This window comes from Melanerpes formicivorus, unplaced genomic scaffold, assembly GCF_026170545.1.
Source record: "Melanerpes formicivorus ecotype bairdi unplaced genomic scaffold, bMelFor1.0.p_v2 SCAF_51, whole genome shotgun sequence".
Classification (NCBI taxonomy): Eukaryota; Metazoa; Chordata; class Aves; order Piciformes; family Picidae; genus Melanerpes; species Melanerpes formicivorus.
The window spans coordinates 2876658-2904259 of NW_027142403.1; the positions used below are offsets into that span (position 1 = coordinate 2876658).

A 27602-nucleotide genomic window follows, 5' to 3' on the forward strand; every position below is an offset into this window, starting at 1 on the left:
TTTAAGCGCAGCCTCGCGGGCCGGAGGTCCTTTGTGGGAGGCGGTGGCGCCGGGAGGTGACCCAGGAGGTGACCGGGGACGGGCCCGCGGCTGCCAAGAGCGCCGGCCTCGGGAGCGCGTTCAGGCCCGGCCCCCGCCCCTGCCCGCTATGGTGGGGCCGCGGGGGGCCCGGCCGGCGCGGCGCTCCGCCCGGGCTGGTAGCGGCGGAGGTAGCGGAGGGTGCTGCTGGGCGCTGCCCACGGGGCTGCTGTGCGCCTACGGCTTCTTCTCCAGTGTGCGGCCCTCGGAGCCCTTCCTCACACGGTACCTGCTGGGGCCGCACAAAAACCTCTCCGAGACCCAGGTATCGCGGCACCGGGCACCTCGCAGCCCTGCCTGGCTGTCTGCGTTTGCATTTTCTTTGCAGTACGAGGGTGATGAAGGTTATCAGTGCCATTTTCCTCCCTTTCAGGTGTTCAACGAGATTTACCCGGTGTGGACTTACTCCTACCTGGCACTGCTGTTCCCGGTGTTCCTGGCCACGGACTACCTGCGGTACAAGCCCGTGGTGCTGCTGCAGGGCCTGAGCCTCATCGTCACCTGGTTCATGCTGCTCTATGCCCAGGGACTACGGGCTATCCAGTTCCTTGAGTTCTTCTATGGGATGGGGACTGCCACGGACATTGCCTACTACTCCTACATCTACAGTGTTGTCGATGTTAACCTGTACCAGAAGGTCACCAGCTACTGCCGGAGCGCTACCCTGGTCGGCTACACAGTGGGCTCGGTGTCCGGGCAGGTCCTTGTGTCGGTGGCAGGATGGTCCCTTTTCAACTTGAACGTTATCTCCCTAACGAGCATATCAGTTGCCTTTGGCACAGCGTGGTTCCTGCCAATGCCACAAAAAAGCCTTTTCTTTCACCACATCCCAAGCCAGCCGCTCAGTTGTGAAATGAAGGTCATGGACTGTAAAAATGGATCAGCTGTCCAAGATCATCCTGATGTGCAGAGGGCACCTGGCTGGGAGGATGAATCACAAGTTCCCTTAAACGGGGAGAATCACGCAGCAGAGAAACAGGTGAGTTGTCTGCTGAGTTTACATAGGTAGAAGATGCAATACTGCTGGGGCCATTATGCATGCATATGTGCAAATAGTTACACAGCAGTAGAGAAGTAGTACCCCTGCAGGAAAAGTATCCTATTGCTTAGCTTGCTTCCCTATTTATGGCACAGAACATTTATTCCTGCCTTTCTTATGCTGGTCGAGCATAGTATCATAGTATCAGTCAGGGTTGGAAGGGACCACAAGGATCATCTAGTTCCGACCCCCCTGCCATGGGCAGGGACACCCCACACTAGATCAGCCTGGCCAGAGCCTCATCCAGCCTGGGCTTAAACACCCCCAGGGACGGGGCCTCAACCACCTCCCTGGACCAACCCATTCCAGGGCTTCACCACTCGCATGGGGAAGAACCTCCTCCTCACATCCAGCCTGAATCTCCCCACCTCCAGCTTCATTCCATTCCCCCTAGTCCTATCACTACCTGACATCCTGAGCAGTCCCTCCCCAGCCTTCCTGTAGGCCCCCTTCAGATACTGGAAGGCCACAATGAGGTCACCTCGGAGCCTTCTCTTCTCCAGACTGAACAGCCCCAACTCCTTCAGTCTGTCCTCATAGGAGAGGTGCTCCAGCCCTCTGCTCATCCTTGTGGCCCTTCTCTGGACACGTTCCAGCACCTCCACATCCCTCTTGTAATAGAGCATGGTGGGCTGCTCCTTGGTTTTTCTGAAGTTGTTCTGCATGTCTCACAAGACTGTGGTTAAAATTCTCTCGGCATCAAGTTGCCCTGCAGTGCCACTGAAGCTGGTGCACGTGTCCATATTCTGTGTGTGCTTTTGTCTTGTGGGAAGCAGTTGATTGTTCCTGCACTCGGCTTTTGGAAATACTTGTTACTTCAGCTGTTGTGCAAATAGTGCAGTAGTAAGATGAGAAGTAACTGGGTGTTCTCTTAGGATCCAGGAAGGAAACTACAGGAGTCCTTGACAGCACTTCTAGGCTCCTATCAGTTAGTTATGGGTGGACAAAATATGGCTAAATTGCAGGAAACACCTCTGCATAATAACAGCTTAATGAGAGTGCTGAGGTGGGACCCTAACTTGTGTCTTTTGTGGGCTGCATATCTGATAACTAAGTCACTTGGATGGAAACAAGCATGCAGGTGCTCTTTGGTGGTAGGATGTGTCCCATGAGGTGATGAGTGCACACCCTCCAGTTTTGAGATCCTCTGTGGCTAGTTGCCTGCTGAGCAGGTCACTGCCACACTGCTCCAGGTGATGTACAGAGAGCCTGTTGTGGTGGGGGGGATTTGAGACCACGGGGAGAGGTCAGCCTTGCTCCTTAGGAGGAGGAGGTCGTGTTTGATCTGAGAACGCTCTGAGAAGAGGCCAGAAGGAAAGCATGGCTGTTGGTTTAGTCAGCTGATGGGTATTTCACTTAGCAAGTAAGCCCTGGTTAGCAGAGTTGGGGGAGGCAGCATCTGGGGCTGTTTCCAGCTTCTTCCATCTGCAGCTGGGAATTAAGGGTATTAACATTCCAGGGTCCTAATCCAGCCCCATCCAGCACGATCTTGTTGGAGCAGAAGTGTTTTTAACCATGTTATACTTGCGTGCTTGAGGCGTATTTGTTAAGTGACAAATTCTGTGCCAATAATGACTAAGGTATTAGTGTGACTTACCCATCCCTTTTGTGAGAGGTTCCATACTAATGGTGAACACTGAAAAAGGGGTAAGTACACTTGCTCAACTCTCCAGACTGCAGTTATACCACATGCTAGAAGCTGAGAAGCATTGGCATGTGGTGAATGTCCTCCTCCTTACTAACAGTAACTGTGTTTCATGAACATGGATGTGTGGCTGTATGAATAATTGTACTGAAGCAGCACTGCCAGGGGGTGGGAGGGCAGATGGACTCTTCTGACTTACCAGGCACATGCTTCAGTTGAATAAGTCATGTCAGGTTTTGTAGTATGTGTAACAGTTCCCTTTGTAATCTCTGAATGGAAGTACTGAAGAAAATCAACTTCTTTGTGGGCAAATACACTTGCCTGATTGACAACTTTCGTGTGTTCTGTGCTACCAAATTTGGTTGAATTTGAACCAGGACTTAAAAGTGATGCTTTTGACTTTATGATCTGAATGACTGGCTTCTGATCTTGTCTTGTCAGAGTGGTTATTGTGTCCTGCTCTCCCGTGCCTCTTCTCTCTAGCATCCTCCAGCTGCTCATGTAGTGCTTCTAACATCTAGAAGTTAATGCTTTCTTCTTGAGAGAAAGATTGAGCCACACTTGGGAGTGAAATCTCCCTTCTGCAAGTTAGGGGACAGTCCTGGTTAGGGCTGAGACTGTGGGAGGGGGTGACTTTGTGTTCATTACTCCTTGGAGGTTTGTGTCCAAGAGTGGCACTTGAAAGGGGCAATTTTCTGGAGCAGTGTCAAGTATTTATAAGCAAGTACTAACAGTTCTCTTCTCTCCCTTCTCCAGTCTATGCAGGAGCAGAAGGTAGACATCGTAAAGGTGCTCAAAGATCTCTGGCAGGACTTCCTGCAGTGCTACTCCTCCCAGACCTTGCTCTGCTGGTCTGTGTGGTGGGCACTGTCCACCTGCGGCTACTTCCAGGTCATCAACTATGCTCAGGGCCTGTGGGAGATGGTGCTGCCTTCCCATAGCACAGACATCTACAATGGTGCTGTGGAGGCAGCCTCAACGCTGCTAGGTAAGCTTCTGCTATAGCTCCTGCACTGCTGGGAGAAATACCTTGTGTCCCTTGGGGTCACTGGAGCATGGTTTGGAAGTGGTTTGCATTCCCCCACGCATGCAGGCGAGGCAACCCTGGAATCTGGGGTGAGATGCTGCTGACATGCACAGGTTTGGTGTTCATTGCTGAGTTAGTTGCTTCACACAGCCCTAATTCTTGTAGCTCAGCACGTAGGTGTTGGAAGGAGCCTTGCAAGTCAATCAGTTACTCTGACATGTTTGGCAGAAGGTTCCAGGCATGTGGCTGTGTTCTTGACTGTCACTATGGCAGAGGAATTACACTTGTTGTAACCACTCAAAGTTAGACTAAGGGTCCTGTGAGTTTGTTGGTTTCTTCCCTCCGGCAGTACAGGGAACATAGGAATGTTTCCTGCACACGCAGCGTGCAGTGAGCCACATGCAGTCATTTCAGCACTGTTAAGTGCTGTTAAGATGAAAGAAGTTGCTTGACTTGAAAGGAGCAGGTACGTCACTCAAGGCAAACATTTGTTTATGAAGTTGTTTAATACTTTTCCCTTACCAGAAGTAGGACAACACCTTTTAAATGTTGTTAACATACCCTTCCAGAGACTTTCCAGGTGTTGCTGCAGTATGTTCCTTTTCCTAATGGAGTCATTGTTCCACCTTCTGTTGTGGACATTGCATACTTGGGGGCAAAAGAAACCAAAGGTACACAAACAAACAAGGCATAGTACATTCTTGTGCATGCTTAGCCCCCTCTTGGAGTTCAGTGGGAAGCTGGGGCTCTTTCAGAGTTCCAAAAGCTGGTCTACCACCCATTGTTAGCTGGGTTTGAAACTGTTGGCATCTTGATTCTGAGGGCTTTGGCTGTTAAATCATCTAAACCTGCATGTAGTCATATGATGGTCCTCCACACTGACATGATGCTGTGGCTCTTATTTCTCATGTTATTTGGCTTCCTTTACCACCCTGTCTTGGTTCCATGAAGAAGAATTGCTATATCATGGGAAAGAAAGGAAGACTGCTAAAAAAGGAGTATTCTTCAAACCTTGGTATTAGTACTTTTGATATCAGTGTATCATAGTATCAGTCAGGGTTGGAAGGGACCACAAGGATCATCTGGTTCCAACCCCACTGCCATAGGCAGGGACACCCCACACTAGATCAGGCTGGCCAGAGCCTCATCCAGCCTGGGTTTAAACACCCCCAGGGACGGGGCCTCAGCCACCTCCCTGGACAACCCATTCTGGGGCTTCACCACTCTCATGGGGAAGAACTTCCCCCTCACATCCAGCCTGAATCTCCCCACCTCCAGCTTCAATCCATTCCCTTTAAAGGCCTGTGAGCAATGGACCAATGGAAGAGAAGGTGGCTTGCACTAAACTCATGTAGAATTGAATGTTTTAGTTCCTAATTTTGATTTATTCCCCCCCTAGTATAACTTTTATAAATGGTTTAATCACTTTGGGTGCTGTTTTGTGAATGCAAATTAGCCTTTGTCCCTGAACTGCTCAGAAAAAAAAGAACCAAGAAATCCTTTTGTCAACACAGATTCATTGGAAGAAGTGAAGTTTAATGAAGAAATCAGCTAAAAGCTTGAAGATTGTAACAGGTCTGGAAGGGACCTATTAAGAGCAGGCACCTAGTGACCTGGCTTCTCAGGCACTAGTGCAAATCTTGTCATTTCTTCTGGTTTCTGTTTTGAACTTAATAATAAGCAGTTTGGTTCTGATGTCATGCCTGGGTTATATTTTAGCACAGAATCTTTGCTCTTGGCCAAGGTTTTCTGGTTGTGCTTTGGTGAAGTTGTGGTTTTTTTGGATCACTCCACTGCCTTACCGGTCCCTGTGCGCCAAACCTGGCTTGAGGTGCGTTCTTTTTGGAGGTGGCTGGCCAGCACTGCACTCAGCTTTTTTCAGTGATGCCTCAGGCTTGTAGAAAATCATACTGTTCACTCTTCTCCCTTTTATTACAAATACCTTTTCCTGGTGCATCCCAGATCTGATTTGCCACCTCATGGCTCTTAGTCATTCTGTTGCTGGGTTATGAGCAGTGTTTGGCAACCTTTGTATAAGATGCCGTTGCTGTCCTTGCCTGTGCCTGTGCTGCCCTGCAGAAGGGTTTAAGTTGAGTGTGGTGACTCATGTGGCTGTTAGCTTCATATCCTGGGCAAGTTAAATAGTTTTTCTTCCAGTGAGAGCAACTTGACTATTAAGCTGCATCCCTGTGCTTTCTTGGGATGTGGCAATCTTTATCACGTTGGGTTGTGAAACCACTGGATCAGCTGTGGCTGTCTAATCACAGGACAGCTTGTAGATCTTGTCATAATTAGGTGTCAGGCTGATAAAATCTTGAGTCATACAGGGAGTACAGCTTCATGATTTGCCATGGGATTCCCAGTGTGATGTCTTCCCAGATTTTGGAATTGCTGAGACAGCAGAAAGTCAGATTTTTAACTTAGATCTTTTGAATCTTGGGGTTTTGCTACTGGGGAAACCTGACTTTCAACAAGCAAAGTGTCAGTTGAGCTGTTGCAAAGCAGACACTGGAAAGATGAGTTCAGTGGGGGGAAGTAAATCCCCTTCCCCTGGTGTAGCTACCTTCTTCATTAGTATTCCCGATTGATAGGAGATCTGATGGGATTGCAGGCTTGTACACACCAGTGGTACCTAAGGAGTCTGTGTGCTTGAAGGATTTCTAAGATAGCAGGCCAGTCAAGGGCTACAAAGAGCTTAGATGATGCACTGTAGTACTTCTGTACAGTGGTGAAATGCTGAATACAATCCTGTTTTTCGGAGATCTCCAGTAAGCCTCCTTTTGTCACTGTGCTGTTTATGTAGCTTGCTGTGTAAAGCAGTGTCGTCATGCTCTTGGTTGCTGTTTGCCTTGTTTGCAGAGCAAGGCCTACTTCAAAGGGGAATTTTCTTGTAATATCTTTGGCCTTCTCAGTAGTTAGATCTATGATAGTGCATGAAATACCTTGTCTGCTCATTGAGTTGCATGAAGTATCACATGCCTTCCATCTTGTGAGCTGCCTTCTCTACCCATCTCCCTCCTTTGTTCTGTTTGTAAAGGGATGTTCTTCCACCATCAGTGGTGTGTGATTGTAGCCTGCAATTAGGCTGCTTCCTGGCACACATGGCTTTGAATGCCTGCTCTTACTCACAGTATAACTTAGGTTGGAAAGGACCTCGAGGATCACTGAGTCCAACCTATCACCACAGACCTCATGACTAGACCATGGCACCGAGTGCCACGTCCAATCCCCTCTTGATCGCCTCTTACAGCTCAGCATGAAGATGACAGTAAAGATAGGGGTTTTTTCCACCTCATGGGAGATGACACAGCTGTGTAACCAAGTGAGTGGTGTCTTCCTTCCTGCTACCCCTAAAGCACTACAAAATAACTAGCTGAGTGCTTTTGAGATCTAGGGTTTGCATTTCTCTCTACCTGGTTGACAACACTGCTACAGTCAGGTGCAGAGTACTGAGCAGCAGTGGTCTTAGTCCTGGGGTGGTGGTGATTCTGAAGCTAGAGGCAGTAAGCATAGACTTTTTTTGTGTGTGTGTCTTATTTTTCCTCCTGTTCCTGTAAGAGTGAATAAATGGGAATTTACAGCAGCATTTCAGATGAGGGAGAGGTCAAGAAGGAGAGCTACTAAGGTGTGCACATCAGTGTCCTCCACTTCAGTCCTGTTCAGCTATTAGGGCCTGTGCAGCTCTTAATCCAGTCTCCAAGCCGCTCTAATTACAAACAGTAACGCTTTCCTTCCATTCCCTCACAGGAGCTGTTGCAGTGTTTGTTGTGGGTCACATAAAAACATCCTGGGCCATGTGGGGTGAAGTGGCACTCGCCCTGTTCTCCTTTCTTATTGCTGCTGCTGTGTATATCATGGACACCGTTCGGAACATCTGGGTGTGCTACGCATCCTACGTTGTCTTCAGAATTATTTACATGCTGCTCATCACAATAGCAACGTGAGTACCACAGTATAACTAAGGGTGGAAGAGACCTCGAGGATCATCGAGTCCAACCTATCCACACAGACCCCATGACTAGACCATGGCACCAAGTGCCACGTCCAATCTCCTCCTGAACACCTCCAGGGACGGTGACTCCACCACCTCCCTGGGCAGCACATTCCAATGACAAATGACTCGCTCGGTGAAGAACTTTCTCCTCACCTCCAGCCTAAACCTCCCCTGGCGCAGCTTGAGACTGTGTCCTCTTGTTCTGGTGCTGGTTGCCTGGGAGAAGAGACCAACCCCTTCCTGGCTACAACCACCCTTCAAGTAGTTGTAGAGGGCAATGAGGTCTCCCCTGAGCCTCCTCTTCTCCAGGCTAAACAATCCCAGCTCCCTCAGCCTCTCCTCACAGGGCTGTGCTCAAGGCCTCTCCCCAGCCTTGTTGCCCTTCTCTGGACACATTCAAGTGTTTTGATGTCCTTCTTAAACTGAGGGGCCCAGAACTGGACACAGTACTCAAGGTGTGGCCTAACCAATGCAGAGTCCAGGGGCACAATGACTTCCCTGCTCCTGCTGGCCACACTATTCCTAATGCAGGCCAGGATGCCATTGGCTGCCTTGGCCACCTGGGCACACTGCTGGCTCATATTCAGGCAGCTGTCAATCAGCACCCCCAGGTCCCTCTCTGTTTGGGAGCTTTCCAGCCACTCCGACCCCAGCCTGTAGCTCTGCATGGGATTGCTGTAGCCAAAGTGCAGCACTCGGCACTTGGACTTGTTGAATGCCATCCCACTGGACTCTGCCCATCTGTGCAGTCTGTCGAGGTCCCTCTGCAGAGCCTTTCTACCCTCTAACTGACTAACATCTGCTCCTGACTTGGTGTCATCTGCAAGCTTGCTGATGATATCTTAAGGTGAATTGCTCTCAAGGTGTGAAAGCTAGTGTAATTTGTCTAACTAGTGTCTTGCCTGCCAGGAATTTGTTGAAAGGGTTTGTGTTGTGATTCAGGTTGGAATCTGAGGCACAGAGATGCATTTGACTGGCAGGCTGCCCAGGCTTAAAAGTCTTAAAACAGTGAAGTGACTACTTCTACGTGTTAAATTGTGCTGCTTGCCAGGGGAATGTTTTTCACAAACATGACTGGAGTGAAGGGTTAACAGATGAGGAGGAATGCTTTGCCTGTGTGGAAATGTCAATCTCCCCTAACTTGTAAGGAGGGAAATTTCTTTAATGCTATTTGTCACTTTGGGGAGGAAAACACAGCTGTTGTTGAACCACAAGTGCATAATTGCTGCAAGATGGCTCAGGCCCAATATGAAGGGTGATGCTGAAACTGGTAAGCAAAAGGAGTTCTGGTTAGAAGGATGCAGGGGTTTATGGGTCAGACTGTAGTTAGCTGACACTTTGAGACTCCCAATAGCTGTCTGTGAGCTGAGCATGTATCTTCTTTGTGACACAAGGCTGTTTAGCACCAGTGGACAGGTGACTGAAACCCACAGAACTCCCAGTGTTTTGTTTTGGGGCTTCTAAGCTTTTTATGTCTGTGTATTTCTTCTAACTTCTCTGCTGGTCTGTCATGATCCTATTTAGAAAAATACACTCAGTGCAAGGTAGTTTATCTGTAGAAAATGCTGGACCAGTCTACTTAAGTCTTCAGGTTGCATAGTCTAATGGTGCAGAAATGCTTTTTATGTTCTTGCATTTCCCCTTTTTCCCCCTGTCCTTATGTTTCTGGTCATCCCTTTCTCTCCAGGTTCCAGATTGCTTCAAATCTCAGTGTAGAACGGTACGCCCTGGTGTTTGGGGTCAATACTTTCATTGCCTTAGCCCTTCAGACTCTGCTCACTTTGATTGTCGTGGATTCCAGTGGACTTGGGTTGGACATCTTTACCCAGGTACAATAGACACTCTTAGCTTTGCTGATGGGAGGGAGAAAGGGAAACCAAGTTGTGAAGCCTGACAGCCACCTGTTTTCTGGGTCAGGAGTTTCACAGAGGAAATAATCAATAATTCCTGATATTTTAGAAGAGGAAGGGAACTCCTCTGTTCATTTTCTTTGATAAATCCTTGGTTTAACCCCTACTACCTTTTATTTTCTTTCCCCTTCTTTGCAGTTCCTGATCTATGCCTCTTACTTTGCGGCCATCTCGCTGGTGTTCTTGGGCAGTGGCATATACAGTATTCTGAGAGCTTACAGAAGACAAGAGCAGATGCAAAGCAGATCTCCTGAAAGCCAGTAGTGCACCAGGTTGAGACTCTTGGAGCCTACATCTGAAGATATAGGTCTGGTTTTCAATCTCTGCCTTTTCTTCCCAAGGCAGTCACCTTCATGGTATTTGGCTGATATTTATACTATATTAGTAGCACATTTTAGAAGGTAAATGTACTGGCTCTTACGTAAGTAAGAACAAATATCTTCTTTCTAAAATGCCTTTTGTTCTTCTGCTGCATATATGGGATGTGCAGCAAGGAACTGGAAGTTCTCTCAAAGAATGAAAGCCTTGGGAGGTTTCAGTCTAAGGCTGTGCATCTGGAGGCTGCCTCTGAAAAGGCAGCTTCATGATTGTCTAGCAACTGCTACTCTGTCACTGAGGTGCTGCTGCAAGGCAGACAATAGACCTCTGTGGGGAGCCCCAGGCCCGGGGCAGGCAGCAGCCTTAGGCCCATACTCTGCAGTATGGCTCTCACTGTGCTGTGGTTGCCTTGTGATGCTGAATGCTTGGTTTTGAGGACTACTACACTTCTGTTTATACACACACACATTTCCTTGAGTTGCTTGTACTGTTTATGCTGTTACTTGTCTGTCATCCCAGCTGCCAAAGTTTTATGATAGCTGATGGTGGTAAACCAACATTTTTGATTCCCAAAAACCTACCTGTGTCATAGGGCAGCTTGTGACACTGAATGGACTATCAGCAGCACCGTTTGTGCCGTGAAGGTCTGTGCCCAAGGGACTGTAAAGCTGGAGGGGAAGCTTAGAGGGTGTTGAAGTAGACAGAATGCCAGTTCAGGGGACCCTTGAACATCTTTGCCTTTGTCCTTTAGACTGCAGATTCCTGGAGTTACTGCCTTCCAACCCTAGGGGCTGGGATGGTGGATGTTAGTGTAGCACTGAGAAGGAACGCGATTTGCTGGCTTTTAAGCTGCTACTTGGCACCTTAGAGAGTCCCGAGTCTGGTTACTAAATAGCCACCTTTGGCTATGGTAACTAGCACAGTGACTGCCTGAGGCTTTGGAAAAATGCTGACTTCTGGTCTCTCACTTTCCCCCCTTATTTTAAAATGCCTTTATGCTTCTGGGGGGTCTCTTTCCAGTAGTTCTACCTCTTCTTCCCACTGAAGCAGAGCAATGAATGTTTGGAGGGGGTAAGTCTTTTATTTCATTGAGTCTAAGCAATTTGGCACTTACCTGATACCTGATTTTTTTTTAAATGTAGTTTTTCCAAATTGCTTCAGCAATGAGGAGGAGTTGCACAGAGCTGTTCTGGGCTTGGGCACCTGCATACTCAGGCACCATGAGCAGCAGAGCAATCTAGTATGCTGTGGGAATGGCCTGTGGACTGTCCCTGTTGCTGTGCATGCTGTGGTGAGTTTAAGTGTACAAAACTGGTAATGGAGAAGATGCAATGCAGCATGCATTCTCTGCCTTCTCTGTATGTGCTGCCTAGAGCTTCTTCCAGTCAGAGCCTGAAGCAGCAGCTTGGGTTCATTTCATGCTTCTAGTGCCATGGAGACTTCACGCTATTGGGGTTTGGAAGGCATTTCTTTCCTTGCTGGGACAGGTATGGCCTTTCTCATCACCTAGGCAAGTCTCAGCCTCTGCCACACAAGGCAAATAATTAATGTGTTTGAAATGTGCTGCCTAGGGAGCCCTTTCAGGCTGGCTGCTCAGGGGAACCCACTCCCCAAACTTTCTCTGTCTTTGCACCCTGTCATCTAAACACAACCCCCTAAAAACAGCCGCAGCTGTGCTGGCATGCACACACACTTAACTGCCTTATCCTAGAATGGAAACTTGAAGCTACGCATGTATATAGTCCTTTTCTTTACCATTTTGGGGTGGTTTTGTTTGTTTGGGGGTGTTTTTGTTAGGTTTTGTTTTGTGGGGCTTTTTTAACAATAAAATCTGAAGCCATGAAGTGCTAGCTGTTGATATGCCCTGGGAAAGGGATTGTGCATATCCTGTCCCTGGAGTCCCTTCATCTGATGGCAGTTGCAGCAAGGCAGAGGGAGCACTCATGTCATGTGACTGGAAGGCACAGCCCAATCTTAATCCTGCTTTGCATACAGGACAAATCTTTGATGGGAAACAAACCAACCAGTTATTTAAAGGCAAGTTAAAAAATAACTAATGAATCACAGGGATAATTTTTCTACCAAAGTAATAAAACTGTGGCAGCTGCAATGGAGAGGCATGTGAGTCTTCAGACCTAATAATGTATGGAAACCACACCTGGAATGGTGGTCAGGTTCCTGTGCTGTTGCTGGGGTGATGAGGTGACTGTAGAGCCTCACTGGAGCTGTGTGCAGAGTTACTGATGCCTGTCAAATTGTGTAAACATGTTGACATTGTTGGTTTCTGATTGAATAGCTATTTTTTTTTTGTTAAATAAAAATCCTCTTGAGATATTCTGTGTGGCCAGTGTGGGTTTGTGTTGTGATACCTTGCTAATCCACAGTGTTGCTGCTGCTGCAGCTTATTTTGAGCATCTTTGTTAGAGTGGGACAGAAATGATCCAAAACAAGACAAAACATGCAGAGAGAAGCAAGTCTTTCAAGAGCTGATAGTTGTTGGCTGGTTTGTGTGGGTTTGCAGAGCTCTGTGCAGGTGTGTTCCATTGAGGATCCTTAATTGCTGAGCAGTTCAGAAATACCACTGTAGTCCCTGTGCAGACTGGTCCAGTGTGGGAGAAGATCACTCACTGATGCAGTGAATAACGGTGGTCAGGATGTGTCAGCCTCACTGAGGGTGCCTAAGGAAAAGCAGGTGCAGGTTTGCCTTGCAGCTAAGGCCCTAAGGAGAAGTGCTGTGAACTGAACTCCCCATTCTGACACACCCACACTTCACTGCCTTGGAAGGCTCATCTCCTCTTGTGCTTCTAGAAGAAATGGCCTCTACTTGGTAGTACACATCGGGCTGAAGGGGAAAGTGGGTTTCAAATGTCTGATACCAGTTTGGTGGTGTTTGGTGTGAGTAGCAGGCTAACAAGCTCTCTGTACAACACCAAAACAAAATAAAAGGAGTGGTCTGGGAAGAAGGGGTGGGGGAGCCTTTCTTACACATTTCCTTAAGAGCCTTATTGCTGATGCAGGAGGAATAGAGCTGTCAGCATGTCAGGCTTGCCCTGAATTTCATTGCTCTGCTTTCCCTGGGTGAATGCAGGAGTCAGCTGTGTGAGGATGAGCTTCCTGACAGTGCAGGGGATTAAAATATCTGTTTGCATATGACAGGAAGGTAACTGGTAGCTCATAGAGGTATAGCATTACCCTTTAAGGTGGATTGAGGTGTTTGACGTCTCTGGTGCTGGTGCAAAGTGCTGTGACAAGAAACCATGAGGCTGCTCTTGGCTGCAATTGAAGCAGGTCCACGTGAACTGTGGTAATCCTCCTTGCTCCTCCCATCACATCCTGCCACACCATGTACAGCTGAAAGAGCTGAATAGGGACAGACCCCCAGTTGCTGTCAAGGAGCTGAATTCTTACATTAATAATACAGCACACAGTGCAGTCTAAGGGAGATGAGATAAATACTAGGCATGGATGGTGGGTGTGTTGTCCTGGGATGCTGAAGCTGTTTCTTTGTTCCAGCTGATGCTGGGGGCTGCTGGAGGTGAGTGTTATCACTGAATCTGTCTCCTACACCGGGCTTGCTGTGGTGCTGATAAGGTGTAGTATAGTTTCTGGGGTTTAGGATCAGTTAAGGGAAGAGGTTGGGTGCTGAGCTTGTTCTGTCCAAAAAGCAAGGAATAGTAAAAGCTGCTAGAGGCTGTAGCACCCACTGTGTCCCCGTGGGCTAGCACTGGCTGTGCAGCCCACCAAGGCATGGCAGGGTTATGCTGAACTGGCTGTGTGCATGTGAAACAGCTGACTGCTCTGGCAGTGCTTTCAGGTCAAGGGAGGGGATCTGCATGGAAATGATTACATTTTCTTCTCTGTCAATATGGTTGTGGCTAAGTACTGGAAAGAAAAGGGGGCACTTTGATTATGGAAAGGGCAGGAGACTGGGAGCAGTGGACCCTGCTCCCAGTGCCTGATGACAGTGTGTTTCCTACACAACATACAAGTGTTGTTAAGGTGCTTGTTTACTACTGCTCTCAAGGTGCTGTGTGGTCTTTCTTTGTCAGACACACTGGCTCTGCATGAATCACTGTTCCCTAAACACAATGCATTAGTGACATGGAAAAGAGCAACCAACGTGTCAGGGCTTGTCATTAGAACTCTGCATTGCTTTGTTTGTCCTCAGAGACTTGCATTGCTTAGCTGTTGTTTCCATTGCATTTCTTCATAATGATGCTGTGCAGCTCCCTCATGAATGGGGGACATCTGAAAACCTAAATTAACAACAGCTAGGTTAATGAATGGATGCTTGATTCTTAAGCTGGGCCTTAAGATATTCAATTATTAACAAGCGTCACAGCTTGATCCTCCTACAATGGGGTCTGATCCTTGTCTTGCAATTATGCTGATTTGCAATTAGTCAAGTAAAACATCTCTTGTGAATGCAAGGAGTAGCACTGGCTTGTAAGATGCATAGTCTCCCGATAAAAGCAGAACAGCTTTGATATTGTGCCCAGTTCTCTCTGAACTTGTCAACTCTACCAGTCTGTAACGTGGGCAATCAGGAGTTTGGCATATTGTCTTCAAGGGCAGGATAACTGTATGACTCTGGGTGAGGTCAGTGGTTGAAGTTTCTGAAAGTACAGCAGGAACTATTGCTAACACTCAGGTAGCTGAGTGTTATCTCAAGTAAATATCAGGGAGTCATCTATCCACTGAAACCAATGCCAAACCCTATTTCTGCCTCTGGCCATACAGTGTTAGACTAGCAGAAACCCTGAGGTCATGGAGTCCAGCCTCCTCGTGTGTCTATAATGGCAGATGTCTTCAGAGACCTGAATCCCACCTTGAAGTGGTTTAGCTTTTCTACCTGGCATTCCTTTGAGTGAAAGGGTAACTCTACCCCCTTCACTCTGAATTATCAATGCCCTTGCTAACTTATTCATGGCTGTTTTCAGCCATATTTTCTTTCATTAGTATTAACCCTTTAGTCCAGGAACCGTGTTGCCCTCTGAGGTGTGTGGCCTTCTGGTGCATTTGTAGACTGCTATCTTTCACTTTGCTGGTCTACTGTATTCAGCCTGGGGCTCGGGCCATGGGGGGGATGGTGTGATGGGTGCTACATCCATGCTGTCAGCAAGCAAAACTCCTTCCTTCCTCCCATACCTCCACCCTGGGGTGCCATGCATTATGGCTCAGGCCTACATGCTAGCAGGAGGGCTAAGGAGGTTCAACACCTAAAACATGGTGCTGGGAAGCACCACATGGCATTGGACAAGCCTTGGTCACCTCAGGGTGCTCCCAGTAGTGTGGGCTGCTTTCCCTTGCTAGAAGCTGCCCTCACTGGGCCAAGGGAACCCCAGAGGCATGTTGTGCACTGGGAGGCTTACACCTTGGAGTGGTGATGGTGCTGTTGGTGGGAATTGAGTCTGTGACATGAGCTGGCAAATGGAAATCATTTGGGTTTTTCTAACAAGAGAGCATACCTGCTTCCTGTTGAACTATGTCTATCAGGGTCAAGCTAGTAGCTTTCTGTGGTAACTGGTGGCAACACCAACAACCACGTTTATTGGGAGCCTTTCAGAAGATATCAGTGTGCTTAGCTCTTCAAATGCCACTGTTGTTTCCCTGAGGCTGGGCAGCACAGCCCTGCCCTCTGCAAGGCCTTGATAGGCTGCAGCAGTGTCAGCGTCTGCCTGGTGCCACCAGAGCAGGCATTTTGCAGGAGAGCCTCTGCCCTATAGCAAACCCTCTCTGTGTTCCATGGCAGGTCTAGAGATCGCATGGCTGGCTGGGGCCCTGCTCATCACAGGGGCACAACATCCACAGTCTGTGGCACTGTTAGGTTCTCCATACAGAAGGCCATCTCCTCCCAACAGCTCAGCTAAGGAGCCTGATCCTTCTACCAGCTATCCCCAACCCAGGAGACGACTCAGGGTAATTTCTGGTGGCGCTTTTTTTCAGAAGGGAATTAATGTGGGGTGTTTTTGTGGCTGGTTAGGTAGTTGTGGGTTTTGTTCTTCCCCCCTCCTTTTTTTTGGTAGCATTTCAAAGATCTAGGAATGATGTGTGATTAATGCAGAGGGTTGCCTGGTTTGGAGATGGAGCTCTAGCTTTAATAATGAAAGCTGAGATTTTGACACTGCTTGCTGTTGGTCTGATCAAATCGCTCAGCAGCAGCCAGAGCATGAATAATACAATACACACAAAAATGCCTTCACTCAGGTGCTTCCCTATCAAGTGCATAATTTAACAGCACTGAAAGGCTTTAGGCTGGGTGGAGAAAGCTGCCTACAACACTGCTGCCACTCTCCCAGGAGCTCATGGCTGCAAGTCTTCATGTGCACCACCTCCCCCATCCCCCATTCTACTTCCCCTTAATTTCCGAGCATTAAATGCAATTGTGTAATGCACATGATAGGACTTGAGGAAACAGCCTCAGGATGCACCATGGGAGGTTTAGATTGGATATTAGGGGAAAAGTCTTCACTGAAAGGCTGCCCAGGGAAGTGGTGGAGTCACCTTCCTTGGAGGTGTTAAAAAAAAACTAATGTGGATATGGCACTTTGGGACACAGAAATAGTTTCCAGCTGAAACAGTTCTATGATTCTAAGATCATCGAGCCCAACCATCAATGTGATGCCACCATGGCCATTAAACCATGTCCCTGGGTGCCATGCCATCAATGTGATGCCACCATGGCCATTAAACCATGTCCCTGAGTGCCATGCCCACATGTTCCTTGAACACCTCCAGGCATAGTGACTCCTGGACACCTCCCTGGGCAGCCTGTTCCAATGCCTCACCACTCTCTCAGTAAAGAAAATGTTCCTAATATCCAAACTAAACTCCCCGTGGTACAATTTCAGGTCATTTCCTCTTGTTCCATCACCTGATAGTAGGGAGAAGAGACAGACCCCCACCTGACTACAACCTCATTTCAGGTAGCTGTAGAGAACTGGTTTTAGAGCCGTGATTTAGTGACCACGGTGGTGTTGGGTTAAAGGCTGGACTCAGTTATGTTAAAGGTCTTTTCCAACCGAAACGATTCTTTCTAACGGGCTTTGACACCTCAAAATTGAGGACAAAGAGCAGGGCGGGCGGCGCGCGTCTCCATGGCAACGGGGAGGTGCCGCCTCGCCAGCGCGCCTGTGCCAGTTGTTGCCCCGGCGCCGGCGGCAGGGTAAAGGTGCGCGCAGGGCTGGGCGGAGTTTGGCCCTCAGGGGCCACCGTCGGCACTGACCTCAGGAAGGTGAGCGGGCGGCGCGGGGGGGCACCTGGGCTGCCCCGGCTGTTGCCATGGCAACGGCGCGGGCCGCACCGGGTCTGGCTGTGGGAGGACCTCGTTCCCTGTCCGAGGACGGTGGCGGGACCCGGCGGGGCTGCGGTGAGAGAGCAGGGCGGGGTGAAGGAGGCAGGCGGGGCCGGCTCCTGCGGGGAGCAGGTGAGGCGAATTGCACCTGCACCTGCCTGCCGGGCACGCCGGTGTGCATACGGCTGGCCGGGACGCTTTGTAACCCGGCTGTCTCGCCCGCTCCCCGGTGTCGGTAATGGGCGCGGTGAGGCGCTGCCGAAGGTGGGGGAGTGCCGTTTGCCGGTCCCCCTCAGCCGGCGCTGCCCGCCTTGAAACGCGGAGCTCGGTGCTGCTGTCCCCGTCTGCAGGGCCGGGCTGAGGGAAACCCCCCCGGCAGCGTTGTTGGGTTTGAGTTTATGTATCTGCGTGTTGCTGTGCTTTGATACAAAGGAGCAACAGCCCATCCCCGTGCCCCGCTTGGGGTGGTAACTGTGCCTGAATACAACCGCGGAGAGTAGCAAGCTTTGCGGAACCCTTCAGTCCCAGCACGTACCGCCAGCCCAATCTGAAACAGAAACAGGTGGACATGGGGACTTGAAGTTTTCCCAATGCTTTTGGTCCCTGTTGAAACGGAAACGTTTCAATCTGTAGTTCATGAGACCTCAACTGGAATACTGAGTCAGGGTTTTCTGAAACAAAGTCGTTAAACTGAAATGATCTCTTCAGCCTGCGGGGAGAGGCTGGGGGAGCTGGGGTTGCTTGGCCTGGAGAGGAGGGGGCTCAGGGGAGACCTTCTTGCTCTCTCCGGCTCCCTGCGGGGAGGTAGGAGCCAGGTGGGGGTTGGTCTCTTCTGCCAGGCGCCCAGCCCCAGAACGGGAGGACACGGTCTTGGGCTGTGCCAGGGGAGGTTTAGGTTGGATGTGAGGAAGAAATTCTTCACAGAAAGAGTAATTGGCCATGGGAATGTGCTGCCCAGGGAGGTGGTGGAGTCCCCATCCCTGGAGGTGTTCCAGAGGGGATTGGATGTGGCACTTGCAGCCATGGTTTAGTCATGAGGTCTGTGGTGACAGGTTGGACCTGATGATCTTTGAAGTCTCTTCCAACCTTGGTGATACTGTGATCTCCTGCCATGACTACTTTGTATTGTAACAGAAGAGGCTGATTTTCATGCTGCTGCTCTTTGTTGTATGTATCCTAAATATATTGAACAGTTTTCAGTATTTGTGTTGGATGTCACAGCCAGACCTGAACGTGTGTTGTTAATGGCACAATTCAGCTTTGCAGCTTTTATGTCCACTTAGCATAATGATGAAGTCAAGGAGAAATAATTCCTTTCTGCTGGGTAGGTACTAGAGCAAAGTAACCTCCATGAAGAACCCAGGGGCATGTCACCACTCAAACCAAGGATACTTGTGATCAAAGGGGCATTTCCTAGCAAAAAATGATTACCTATCCTATGAGAAGAGATGCTGAAAAAACATGATGGAAATAGACATGGTGTGGAAAGCCAAGGCAGCAGTCTGAAGAAATGTTGAAGATATAAACTTGAAGAAACCTAGTGTGAATGAGTGATTCTCCTGGCAAGTGATGGCTAAAATAAGCAAATCTGGAGTAAACAGTTTCCAGATCAGATAAAGAGAGCTTTATTTATAGAGTTTCTATACAAAGAAGTTTGCAGCAGAAGTGCTTGGCTTTATTACCATTCTTTCCTTCTGTGATTTAACCCTTCTGTGTCTTCAGGTGGAGGCAGGTCTTTCTATTGAGTGAGGGGTGGCAGCAGTCAGCCTGGAACTTGAGCACTGCCATTTAATCCACCCTTCAGGAGCTGTTGGCAGCTGTGTGCTATGCAGTCCAAAGGGTGTTTAACAGATTCAATGCTTACAGTGGCTCATCTTCAGTTTTATCGTGAACATGACTGTATCTAGCCTGTCACCTGGGTTTGCTTTGACTCACATTTCCCCCTAATAGAGCTGGAAAGGCCCAAACCATTCATGTTTATAAACCCTTGGTGTTCCTTAATCCTGAGGTGCTGTGCTGCTATCTGCCATGTTCATGTCAATACTGCTTACAGGTTTGATGTTCTCTATTTGCATCTCACTAGAACCTTAAAACAGCTTTTCCCCTCTCCTTTTTGTAGCATTAGTCTGAAACATCACCAAAATGAGTGATGAAAAGGAAGACCAAGGAGATCCAGCAGACATGAGTGATTCAGTAGAAAGTGGAGAATATGAGGATGATTTTGAAGAAGACCGTGAAGAAGAAAAAGAAAATGCTGGTGAAAGAGAGGTATTTGTTAAATTAAATGCTAGTTGTCTTATTAAGAAAACAAAGCCCAGTAATATTTGAAATCATAAGCACAAAACTCAGTATGGTTTGAAATGTGTAGGTACATTCACTGAATTTTGACAAGGAAGGTTGTTTGGAATTGTGATGAAAAACAGTTTAGTGAATGGCTTAGTTTGGCAATAATTGCCTTAAAGCAGAAAAATCCAGTGCTCATTGAAAATCATAAGCCTGTTCCCAAAGTACTTCTGTGTCCCTTTCATTACAATTGGTCAGGCATTGGAATAGGCTGCCCAGGGCTGTGGTGGAGCCACTGTCCCTGAAGGCATTTAAGGAATGTGTGGATGAATATGAGCCAGCAGTGTGCCCAGGTGGCCAAGAGGGCCAATGGCATCCTGGCCTGCATTAGGAATAATGTGGCCAGCAGGAGCAGGGAAGTCATTGTGCCCCTGTACACTGCATTGGTTAGGCTGCACCTTGAGTCCTGTGTCCAGTTCTGGGCCCCTCAGTTTAAGAAGGACATCGAAACACTTGAACGTGTCCAGAGAAGGGCAACAAGGCTGGGGAGAGGCCTTGAGCACAGCCCTGTGAGGAGAGGCTGAGGGAGCTGGGATTGTTTAGCCTGGAGAAGAGGAGGCTCAGGGGAGACCTCATTGCCCTCTACAACTACCTGAAGGGTGGTTGTAGCCGGGAAGGGGTTGGTCTCTTCTCCCAGGCAACCAGCACCAGAACAAGAGGACACAGTCTCAAGCTGCGCCAGGGGAGGTTTAGACTCGAGGTGAGGAGGAAGTTCTTCACCGAGCGAGTCATTCATCATTGGAATGTGCTGCCCAGGAAGGTGGTGGAGTCACCATCCCTGGAGGTGTTCAAGAGGAGATTGGACGTGGCACTTGGTGCCATGGTCTAGTCATGGGGTCTGTGTTGATAGGTTGGACTCGATGATCCTCGAGGTCATTTCCAACCTTAGTTATACTGTGATACCATGATGTGGCACTTTGGAACATGGTTTAATGGCCATGGTGGTCTTCAGCTGAAGGTTGGAATTGATGACCTTAAAGATATCTTCTAAGCAAAATGATTCTGTGACTTTATGATTCTGTGACTCACATTGTTCTGGTTTTATGCTGCCATGTTACCCTAGTATTGCTCTTCCTTCTTGCTGTTTCTTTTCCTGGTAACTGTTTGTTCTTGGGGAAGTAGAGTAGCTTATTTCAATTATTTTCTTTTTTTCAGAATCCTGAAAAAAATGGAGAGGATAATGAAGCACAAACTGTTAAAATTGTGGACAACTTGGAGGAGAACAACGAGGAAATGGAAGAAAATCCAGATCAGCCTTCAGAGGCAGATGTAGATGCCCAAGTGAGACCCTCCAATGCAGAAAGTTTGGAATGCAGGCCTGATGTTAAACAGGGGGACCATGTATCTGATACTGATAGTGAAAGCTCTCTCCAGGAATCCAAGATGGAAAACCAGCAGGAATTGGATGAAGAAGAGGATGAAGAAATAAAGCGTTACATCCTGGAAAAGATTGAAGAAGCCAACAAAATGCTGGAGAACCAAGCTCCGGTGGATCAGAAAAGGGAACGGAAATTGAAGTTTAAGGATAAGTTGGTGGATCTTGAAGTCCCTCCTCTGGAAGAGGCTGAAGCTTGTAAAACTGACCTTGCAAGAGGTGATGATGTTTCAAACAGGCTGTCTAGGTTGCACATTTCTAATGAAAAGGGAGAGGAAAGCACGTCGCTTTCACCACATGCTGGCAAGGATGAGGAAAAGAAAGACGGTAAAGTCCTAGTGGAAAAGGATGGGAAGTTTGAACTCTTAAGCTTACGTGATATTGAAAGCCAGGGATTTCTGCCCCCAATAAGTGTTTCTTTTACTGGTATTGAAACTCAGCATACATCTCCAAAAGCTTCACAGTGTGGTCCTTTTGGCCCTGCCTCTCGAATGAGGGAAATCCCTCCAGCCAGGCCAGGAGCACATTGCCCTCAAGGCGCAGGCGGAGAAGAGTGTTTGTATTTCCCTAAGCCCCCGGCTAACCCCAAGCGTCGCCCAAATTCTGCTGCTGGTGCTGCAAGAGGTGTGGGAAAACGGAAGACTCCACCAAGGGCACAGTCTGCAAATGTGGCTGTGAGAAGCACCACTTACTGCCTTTCTCCCAGACAGAAAGAGTTGCGCAAGCAGTTGGAACAAAGGAAGGAAAAACTGAGGAAGGAGGTAAATACAGATGCAGAGGCAACAAGTAGATCACAGTGACTGCTCAGAGCATTTACTCCAGTTTTCACAGTATCACCAAGGTTGGAAGAGACCTCAAAGATCATCGAGTCCAACCTGTCACCACAGACCTCATGACTAAACCATGGCACCAAGTGCCACGTCCAATCCCCTCTTGAACACCTCCAGGGACGGTGACTCCACCACCTCCCTGGGCAGCACATTCCAATGACGAATGACTCTCTCAGTGAAGAACTGGAGCTTGTCCAGAGAAGGGCAACAAAGCTGGTGAAGGGCCTAGAGAACAAGTCTTGTGAGAAATGGTTGAGGGAACTGGGGATTGTTTATTCTGGAGAAGAGGAGGCTGAGGGAAGACCTCATTACTCTCTACAACTACCTGAAAGGAGGTTGAAGTCAGATAGGGGTCAAACTCTACTCTATAGTATGACATGACAGGATGAGAGGAAATGGCCTCAAGTTGCACCAGGGGAGGTTTAGGTGGGATATTAGGAAAAGAGTTGGACATTACTGAAAGAGTGGTTGTGCATTGGAATAGGTTGCTCAGGGAGGTGGTGGAGTTGCCATCCCTGGAGGTGTTCAAGAAATGTGTGGTCATGGCACTTAATGGTGTGGTTTAATAGCTGTGAGTTGTGTTAGGTTGATGCTTGGACTTGATGATCTTGAAGGTCTTTTCCAACCAAAACAATTCCATGATTCACAGCCAGGAAACTAAAAAATCCTTGTTTATAAGGTACTAACTGCAGTCCACAGGTAGTTAAATGTCCTTTAGAGTGTAGTGGTCCAGCAAGCCTGAGAAATGCATTCACTTTTCAAATGCATGTTTTAGCTGATTTTAAGCCAGAGATACTGGGCAGGTCTGATTCTTAGAGTCTTCACTTAATGCTATTGAAATGTCAGAGTTGAGACATATCATGAAATGGGAGCAAACTCAAAGGGTTAGACTGAAAGCATCTGAATGTAACATGAACTGCAGAAGTGCTCAAACTCATTTCTTCCTTACAAGTACCAACTGTGATGCAGTTGTTGAGTATTCCTGCTTCCTCACTATTTTTTATTGGTCTCCCATGGAATTCAAATGACTTACTGTCTATGAAAGCCCTTTCAGATTAAGATGCTTCTCTTAAAAACTAAGTCTATTCACTTATTTATTCTGTTTAAGGAAGAAGAAAGGAAACGGGAACAAGAAGAGCAGAAGAGAAAAGAGAACGAGATGGTTTTTAAAGCTTGGTTACAGAAGAAAAAAGAGCAAGTGCAAGAAGAAAAGCGAAGTCGTCGTGCAAAGGAGCTAGAGGACTTGAACAGCAAAGTAAGATCTGTCCTACTGCAGGACTGGAATCTGTAGTACTCTTGTTAAATAGGAAAGCCAGATTTTAAGCCTGGGTTCAGAGCATATGAAAATGAACAGGGATAGGAAACAGTTTTGTCACACTGTTTGCAGTGACTGCCTAGCATCTCTGGGATCACAGTATCACAGTATAACTAAGGTTGGAAGAGACCTCGAGGATCATCGAGTCCAACCTATCAACACAGACCCCATGACTAGACCATGGCACCAAGTGCCACGTCCAATCCCCTCTTGAACACCTCCAGGGACGGTGACTCCACCACCTCCCTGGGCAACACATTCCAATGACGAACGACTCGCTCAGTGAAGAACTTCCTCCTCACCTCGAGTCTAAACCTCCCCTGGTGCAGCTTGAGACTGTGTCCCCTTGTTCTGGTGCTGGTTGCCTGGGAGAAGAGACCAACCCCCTCCCGGCTACAACCACCTTTCAGGTAGTTGTAGAGGGCAATGAGGTCTCCCTTGAGACTCCTCTTCTCCAGGCTAAACAACCCCAGCTCCCTCAGCCTCTCCTCATAGGGCTTGTGTTCAAGGCCTCTCCCCAGCCTTGTTGCCCTTCTCTGGACACGCTCAAGTGTTTCGATGTCCTTCTTAAACTGCGGGGCCCAGAACTGGACACAGTACTCAAGGTGTGGCCTAACCAAAGCAGAGTCCAGGGGCACAATGACCTCCCTGCTCCTGCTGGCCACAGTATTCCTAATGCAGGCCCGGATGCCATTGGCCCTCTTGGCCACCTGGGCACACTGCTTGTTCTGCTGATTGCACACTGATTGTTCTGCTTGGCAGGGTGGTTTGTGTTGTAGAAGCTGCATGTGTGAACTTAACAGCTATAAAGTCAGAGATAGGGGCATGCTCCTTTTCATCAACATTACTTGATTGAACCTTGCAGCAAACAGGCACAAAACCCTTTGAAGAACTTGTCAAGCAATTAATGCATGTCTTGGCCAAACCCAAAAGAATCAGATGCTCTGAAGTTCCTCTGCCCTGCAGTGAAGCAGCTAAAACTAAATTCAGTGGGTTTTAAAACATAGTGCTCTGAATGCTTGATCATGTATATATGCTCCAGTTTGCCTATGAAGTAGGTTCTGTGCATAGGAGATCACAGCAGAGTTCAAAGAATTATTATGATGTGAATAATACAAAGTGCATTTAATTATAAGCCTTGCATGCACATGTTCCTTTTTTCTTCCTTTTTTTTTTTTTACATAGGACAAGAGCAGGAATCCAGAAGAAGCCTTCAAGTTATGGCTCAAGAAAAAGCACCAAGAACACATGAAAGAAAAACAGATAGAAATGTTGAGACGCCAAGCTGAGGGAATTGCTCTTTTCCCAAGAACTGAGGAATGCAACAGAGCCTTCAAAGAGTGAGTAGGGTCATTCCTAGGGGAGTACTTGGAAATTTTGTAGAGGACAGTCTCAAGCTGCACCAGGGGAAGTTTAGGCTTGAGGTGAGGAGAAAGTTCTTCACAGAGAGAGTTGTTAGCCACTGGAATGTGCTGCCCAGGGAGGTGGTGGAGTCACCATCCTTGGAGGTGTTCAAGAGGGGACTGGATGTGGCACTTGGTGCCATGGTCTAGTCATGAGGTGTGTGGTGACAGGTTGGACTTAATGATCTTTGAAGTATCTTCCAACCTTGGTGGTACTGTGATACCTTGTCAGCTTAAGACTGTGGTTATGGTGGAGGAGTGGTTGGTGTGCTGAAAATATGAGTAGATTGGGGCGCATCAAGGCATGGTCGAGTGATTGTGGAGGTGTTGGGTAGAAAGCTGGACTTGATCTTAGAGGTCTCTTCCAACTTCCATGATTCTGTGATTCCATGTATGTAGTTTATGGTGCATCTTTACTGCTTAAGTCCTCAATGGTTTATTTTTTCCTCCCCCTGCATGAATATACCAACACTAGCAAAACCACATTGATTCCTTGATGTGTTTGTTCACTGTTATGGAAATATGTGACAGAACTTGAGCTGAAATAGTGAATTGCTTCTACTGAAAAAAAGGAGATCCTTCTCCCCCTGCCCCTTTTTTGCCTGTTCTTGAGCAGGCTTGGGTTTATCCAATCCATTCAGCAGAAAGTTAATCTGGTAAAATGATGGTGGTTCTCTTGAGTCCATGAGTTGAATCAATTTGACACAGAGGTGAGGAAGTAAAAGTGGGTGCAGAATCAGGAGAACTGGGATGGAATAGAATAGAATAGAATAAACCAGGTTGGAAGAGACCTTCAAGATCATCATGTCCAACCTATCATCCAACACCACCTAATCAACTAACCCATGGCACCAAGCACCCTGTCAAGGCTCCTCCTGAACACCTCCAGGGATGGCGATTCCACCACCTCCCTGGGCAGCCCATTCCAATGGGCAATCACTCTCTCTGTGTAAAACTTCCTCCTGACCTCCAGCCTGAACTTCCCCTGGTGCAGCCTGAGACTGTGTCCTCTTGTTCTGGTGCTGGCTGCCTGGGAGAAGAGACCAACCTCTGCCTGTCCACAACCCCCCTTCAGGTAGTTGTAGAGAGCAATAAGGTCACCCCTGAGTCTCCTCTTCTCCAGGCTAAGCAGCCCCAGCTCCCTCAGCCTCTCCTCATAGGGCTGTGTTCCAAGCCCCTCACCAACTTCGTTGCCCTTCTCTGGACTCATTCCAGCAAGTCAACCTCCTTCCTAAACTGAGGGGCCCAGAACTGGACACAGTACTCGAGGTGTGGCCTAACCAGTGCAGTGTACAGGGGCAGAATGACCTCCCTGCTCCTGCTGGCCACACTGTTCTTAATGCAGGCCAGGATGCCATTGGCCCTCTTGGCCACCTGGGCACACTGCAGGCTCATGTTCATCCTACCATCAACCAGCACCCCCAGGTCCCTCTCTGCCTGGCTGCTGAAAAACAGCACTTTCCTATGTTTAGCAGTGTCAGGCTTTTAAACTGGCTCAGCCACACCTAACTTGATCCTACAGGGCAGGTGACTCTAGTTAAACGGGGGCATGAATGAATGGATGGCAAAAGAACTTTCCACTGCAACTTTCAGTCCTCTTTCTCTTTCCACAGGTGGCTAAAAAGAAAGAGAGAAGAAAAACGAGCAGAAGAACTAGCTGCTAAAGAGAGGGTAAGGCAGCTGAGGTTAGAAGCCAGAAGAGCAAAGCAGTTGCAGAACATCCACTGTATTACTTCAGAGCCCAAATCCTTTCGCTTCACAGACCATTACACTTGAGAGTCTGACGTAAGCATAACGCTCTTTGTGACAACCCCCTTCATTGTCATGGCTTGAGCTTTCACTCCTTTTGCAGCACCTGACTTTTTGTGGTGTTTTTAAAGCTTTTAATCAAGTTTAACAATTCCTTTCACTGATAATGGTTTTACTATCTTATTTATTTGCAGTTCTGTTGCCAAGCCTGCTTTTATGTATAACTCAGGGATCTTATTAGTTTGACCAAATCCAAATGAGTGCAAGATCTATAGAGGAGGGTGGCAAACACACGTTCCTGTCTTTAGAAGGCACTTTATACTCAGCTCCACCCTGAATTCCTGGTTGCAGGCTAGTATGTAAAATGTTGAATTACTATTGCTGCTTGCTGCTGCTTGTGATGAAGGTGTTGCATTGTTGGAAAATGCTGTTGCTTGTGCCACTTTGAATTGTGTCAACCAGCTGTTGATTCTGGCTAGACCAGAAGATTATTTGATTTTAGTTCAGGGAAAAAGTGGTTATTGAAGGCTAATGTGTATGTGAATGTGCTACAGGTTTTGAAACTTATTTCTGTGAGTAATCAGTAATTTCCCATGTAATTAAAAGGTTGAGTCATGTAAGACCCTTACGAATATCAAGGAAGCAGAATTCTTTGTACACACATTCTTGTTTGCTAAGTTTATTGTAATAAATTGCATCCCCACACCCACCTCAATATTTTGTGACTTCTTGTCTGAGTAGATGCTGAGGTCACTCTCTAAGTGTTTTCTGTAAGTACTGTAACAGAAGTGTGGCAGCTGCAAAGCCAACTTGCCCTTAGTACTTGTAACATTTTGTGACTTCTTCTCTGAGTATATGCTGAGGTTACTCATGAAATCATGAAGTTAATGGAAGATGAGGGCAATTCTGTCCAACAGAGGTTATGATCTGGCATGGTGCTTTTGTTTTTCCACTCTCCAAGTGTTTTTTGTAAGTACTGTAACAGAAGTGTGGCAGCTGCAAAGCCAACTTGCCCTTAGTACTTTTAACATTTTGGACTTAATTGGAGACATGGAGAGAGAGTACTGGTGTGTGATAGGAAGGTGGCACTGCAGCTTTTGACAGCACAGGTAAAGGGAATGGGTGTGAAATGAACAATTCCCCTGCTAATGAGAAACGTGTAACAGGTACCTTGCTCCTTCCTGTAGCCTTCCCCTCACAAGGGCAAGAAATGCTTCTTGTGTCAAGCAAATGCAGGGAAAAAGTTTGCAAAGGTGCAGACTCTCTTTAAGGTTATCTCTCT

At 47.7% G+C, this 27602-nt stretch overlaps 2 protein-coding genes across 6 annotated transcripts; both read left to right on the forward strand.

The window, feature by feature from the left end:
* Positions 1 to 83: 83 nt before the first annotated feature.
* SLC19A2 (solute carrier family 19 member 2) lies at positions 84 to 12345 on the forward strand. Its single transcript, XM_068160632.1, has 6 exons — positions 84 to 343; positions 452 to 1057; positions 3519 to 3750; positions 7537 to 7729; positions 9471 to 9612; positions 9832 to 12345. Exons 1-6 carry the CDS (start codon positions 149 to 151, stop codon positions 9955 to 9957), a joined length of 1494 nt encoding a protein of 497 aa, XP_068016733.1. The 5' UTR covers positions 84 to 148; the 3' UTR covers positions 9958 to 12345.
* Positions 12346 to 13378: 1033 nt separating this feature from the next.
* On the forward strand, positions 13379 to 27035 carry CCDC181 (coiled-coil domain containing 181). Of its 5 annotated transcripts, none has more exons than XM_068160636.1 (6): positions 13379 to 13546; positions 19425 to 19573; positions 20804 to 21784; positions 22962 to 23108; positions 24354 to 24508; positions 26185 to 27035. In XM_068160636.1, the coding sequence occupies exons 2-6, from the start codon at positions 19448 to 19450 to the stop codon at positions 26345 to 26347; spliced, it is 1572 nt and encodes a 523-aa protein (XP_068016737.1). In that variant the 5' UTR covers positions 13379 to 13546; positions 19425 to 19447; the 3' UTR covers positions 26348 to 27035. The 5 variants fall into 5 exon arrangements, with proteins under 5 accessions (XP_068016737.1, XP_068016735.1, XP_068016736.1 ...); XM_068160634.1 differs by lacking the exon at positions 13379 to 13546 and adding an exon at positions 17157 to 17245; XM_068160635.1 differs by lacking the exon at positions 13379 to 13546 and adding an exon at positions 17270 to 17437.
* Positions 27036 to 27602: the final 567 nt, after the last annotated feature.

Coding starts and splice junctions, on each gene's coding strand:
- SLC19A2 (XM_068160632.1), top strand. CDS start 149: ATGGTGGGGCCGCGGGGGGCCCGGCCGGCGCGGCGCTCCGCCCGGGCT. Junction 3,751..7,536: donor GGCAGCCTCAACGCTGCTAG/GTAAGCTTCTGC, acceptor ATTCCCTCACAG/GAGCTGTTGCAGTGTTTGTT. Junction 7,730..9,470: donor CTGCTCATCACAATAGCAAC/GTGAGTACCACA, acceptor CTTTCTCTCCAG/GTTCCAGATTGCTTCAAATC.
- CCDC181 (XM_068160636.1), top strand. CDS start 19,448: ATGAGTGATGAAAAGGAAGACCAAGGAGATCCAGCAGACATGAGTGAT. Junction 19,574..20,803: donor AAAATGCTGGTGAAAGAGAG/GTATTTGTTAAA, acceptor TCTTTTTTTCAG/AATCCTGAAAAAAATGGAGA. Junction 23,109..24,353: donor TAGAGGACTTGAACAGCAAA/GTAAGATCTGTC, acceptor TTTTTTACATAG/GACAAGAGCAGGAATCCAGA.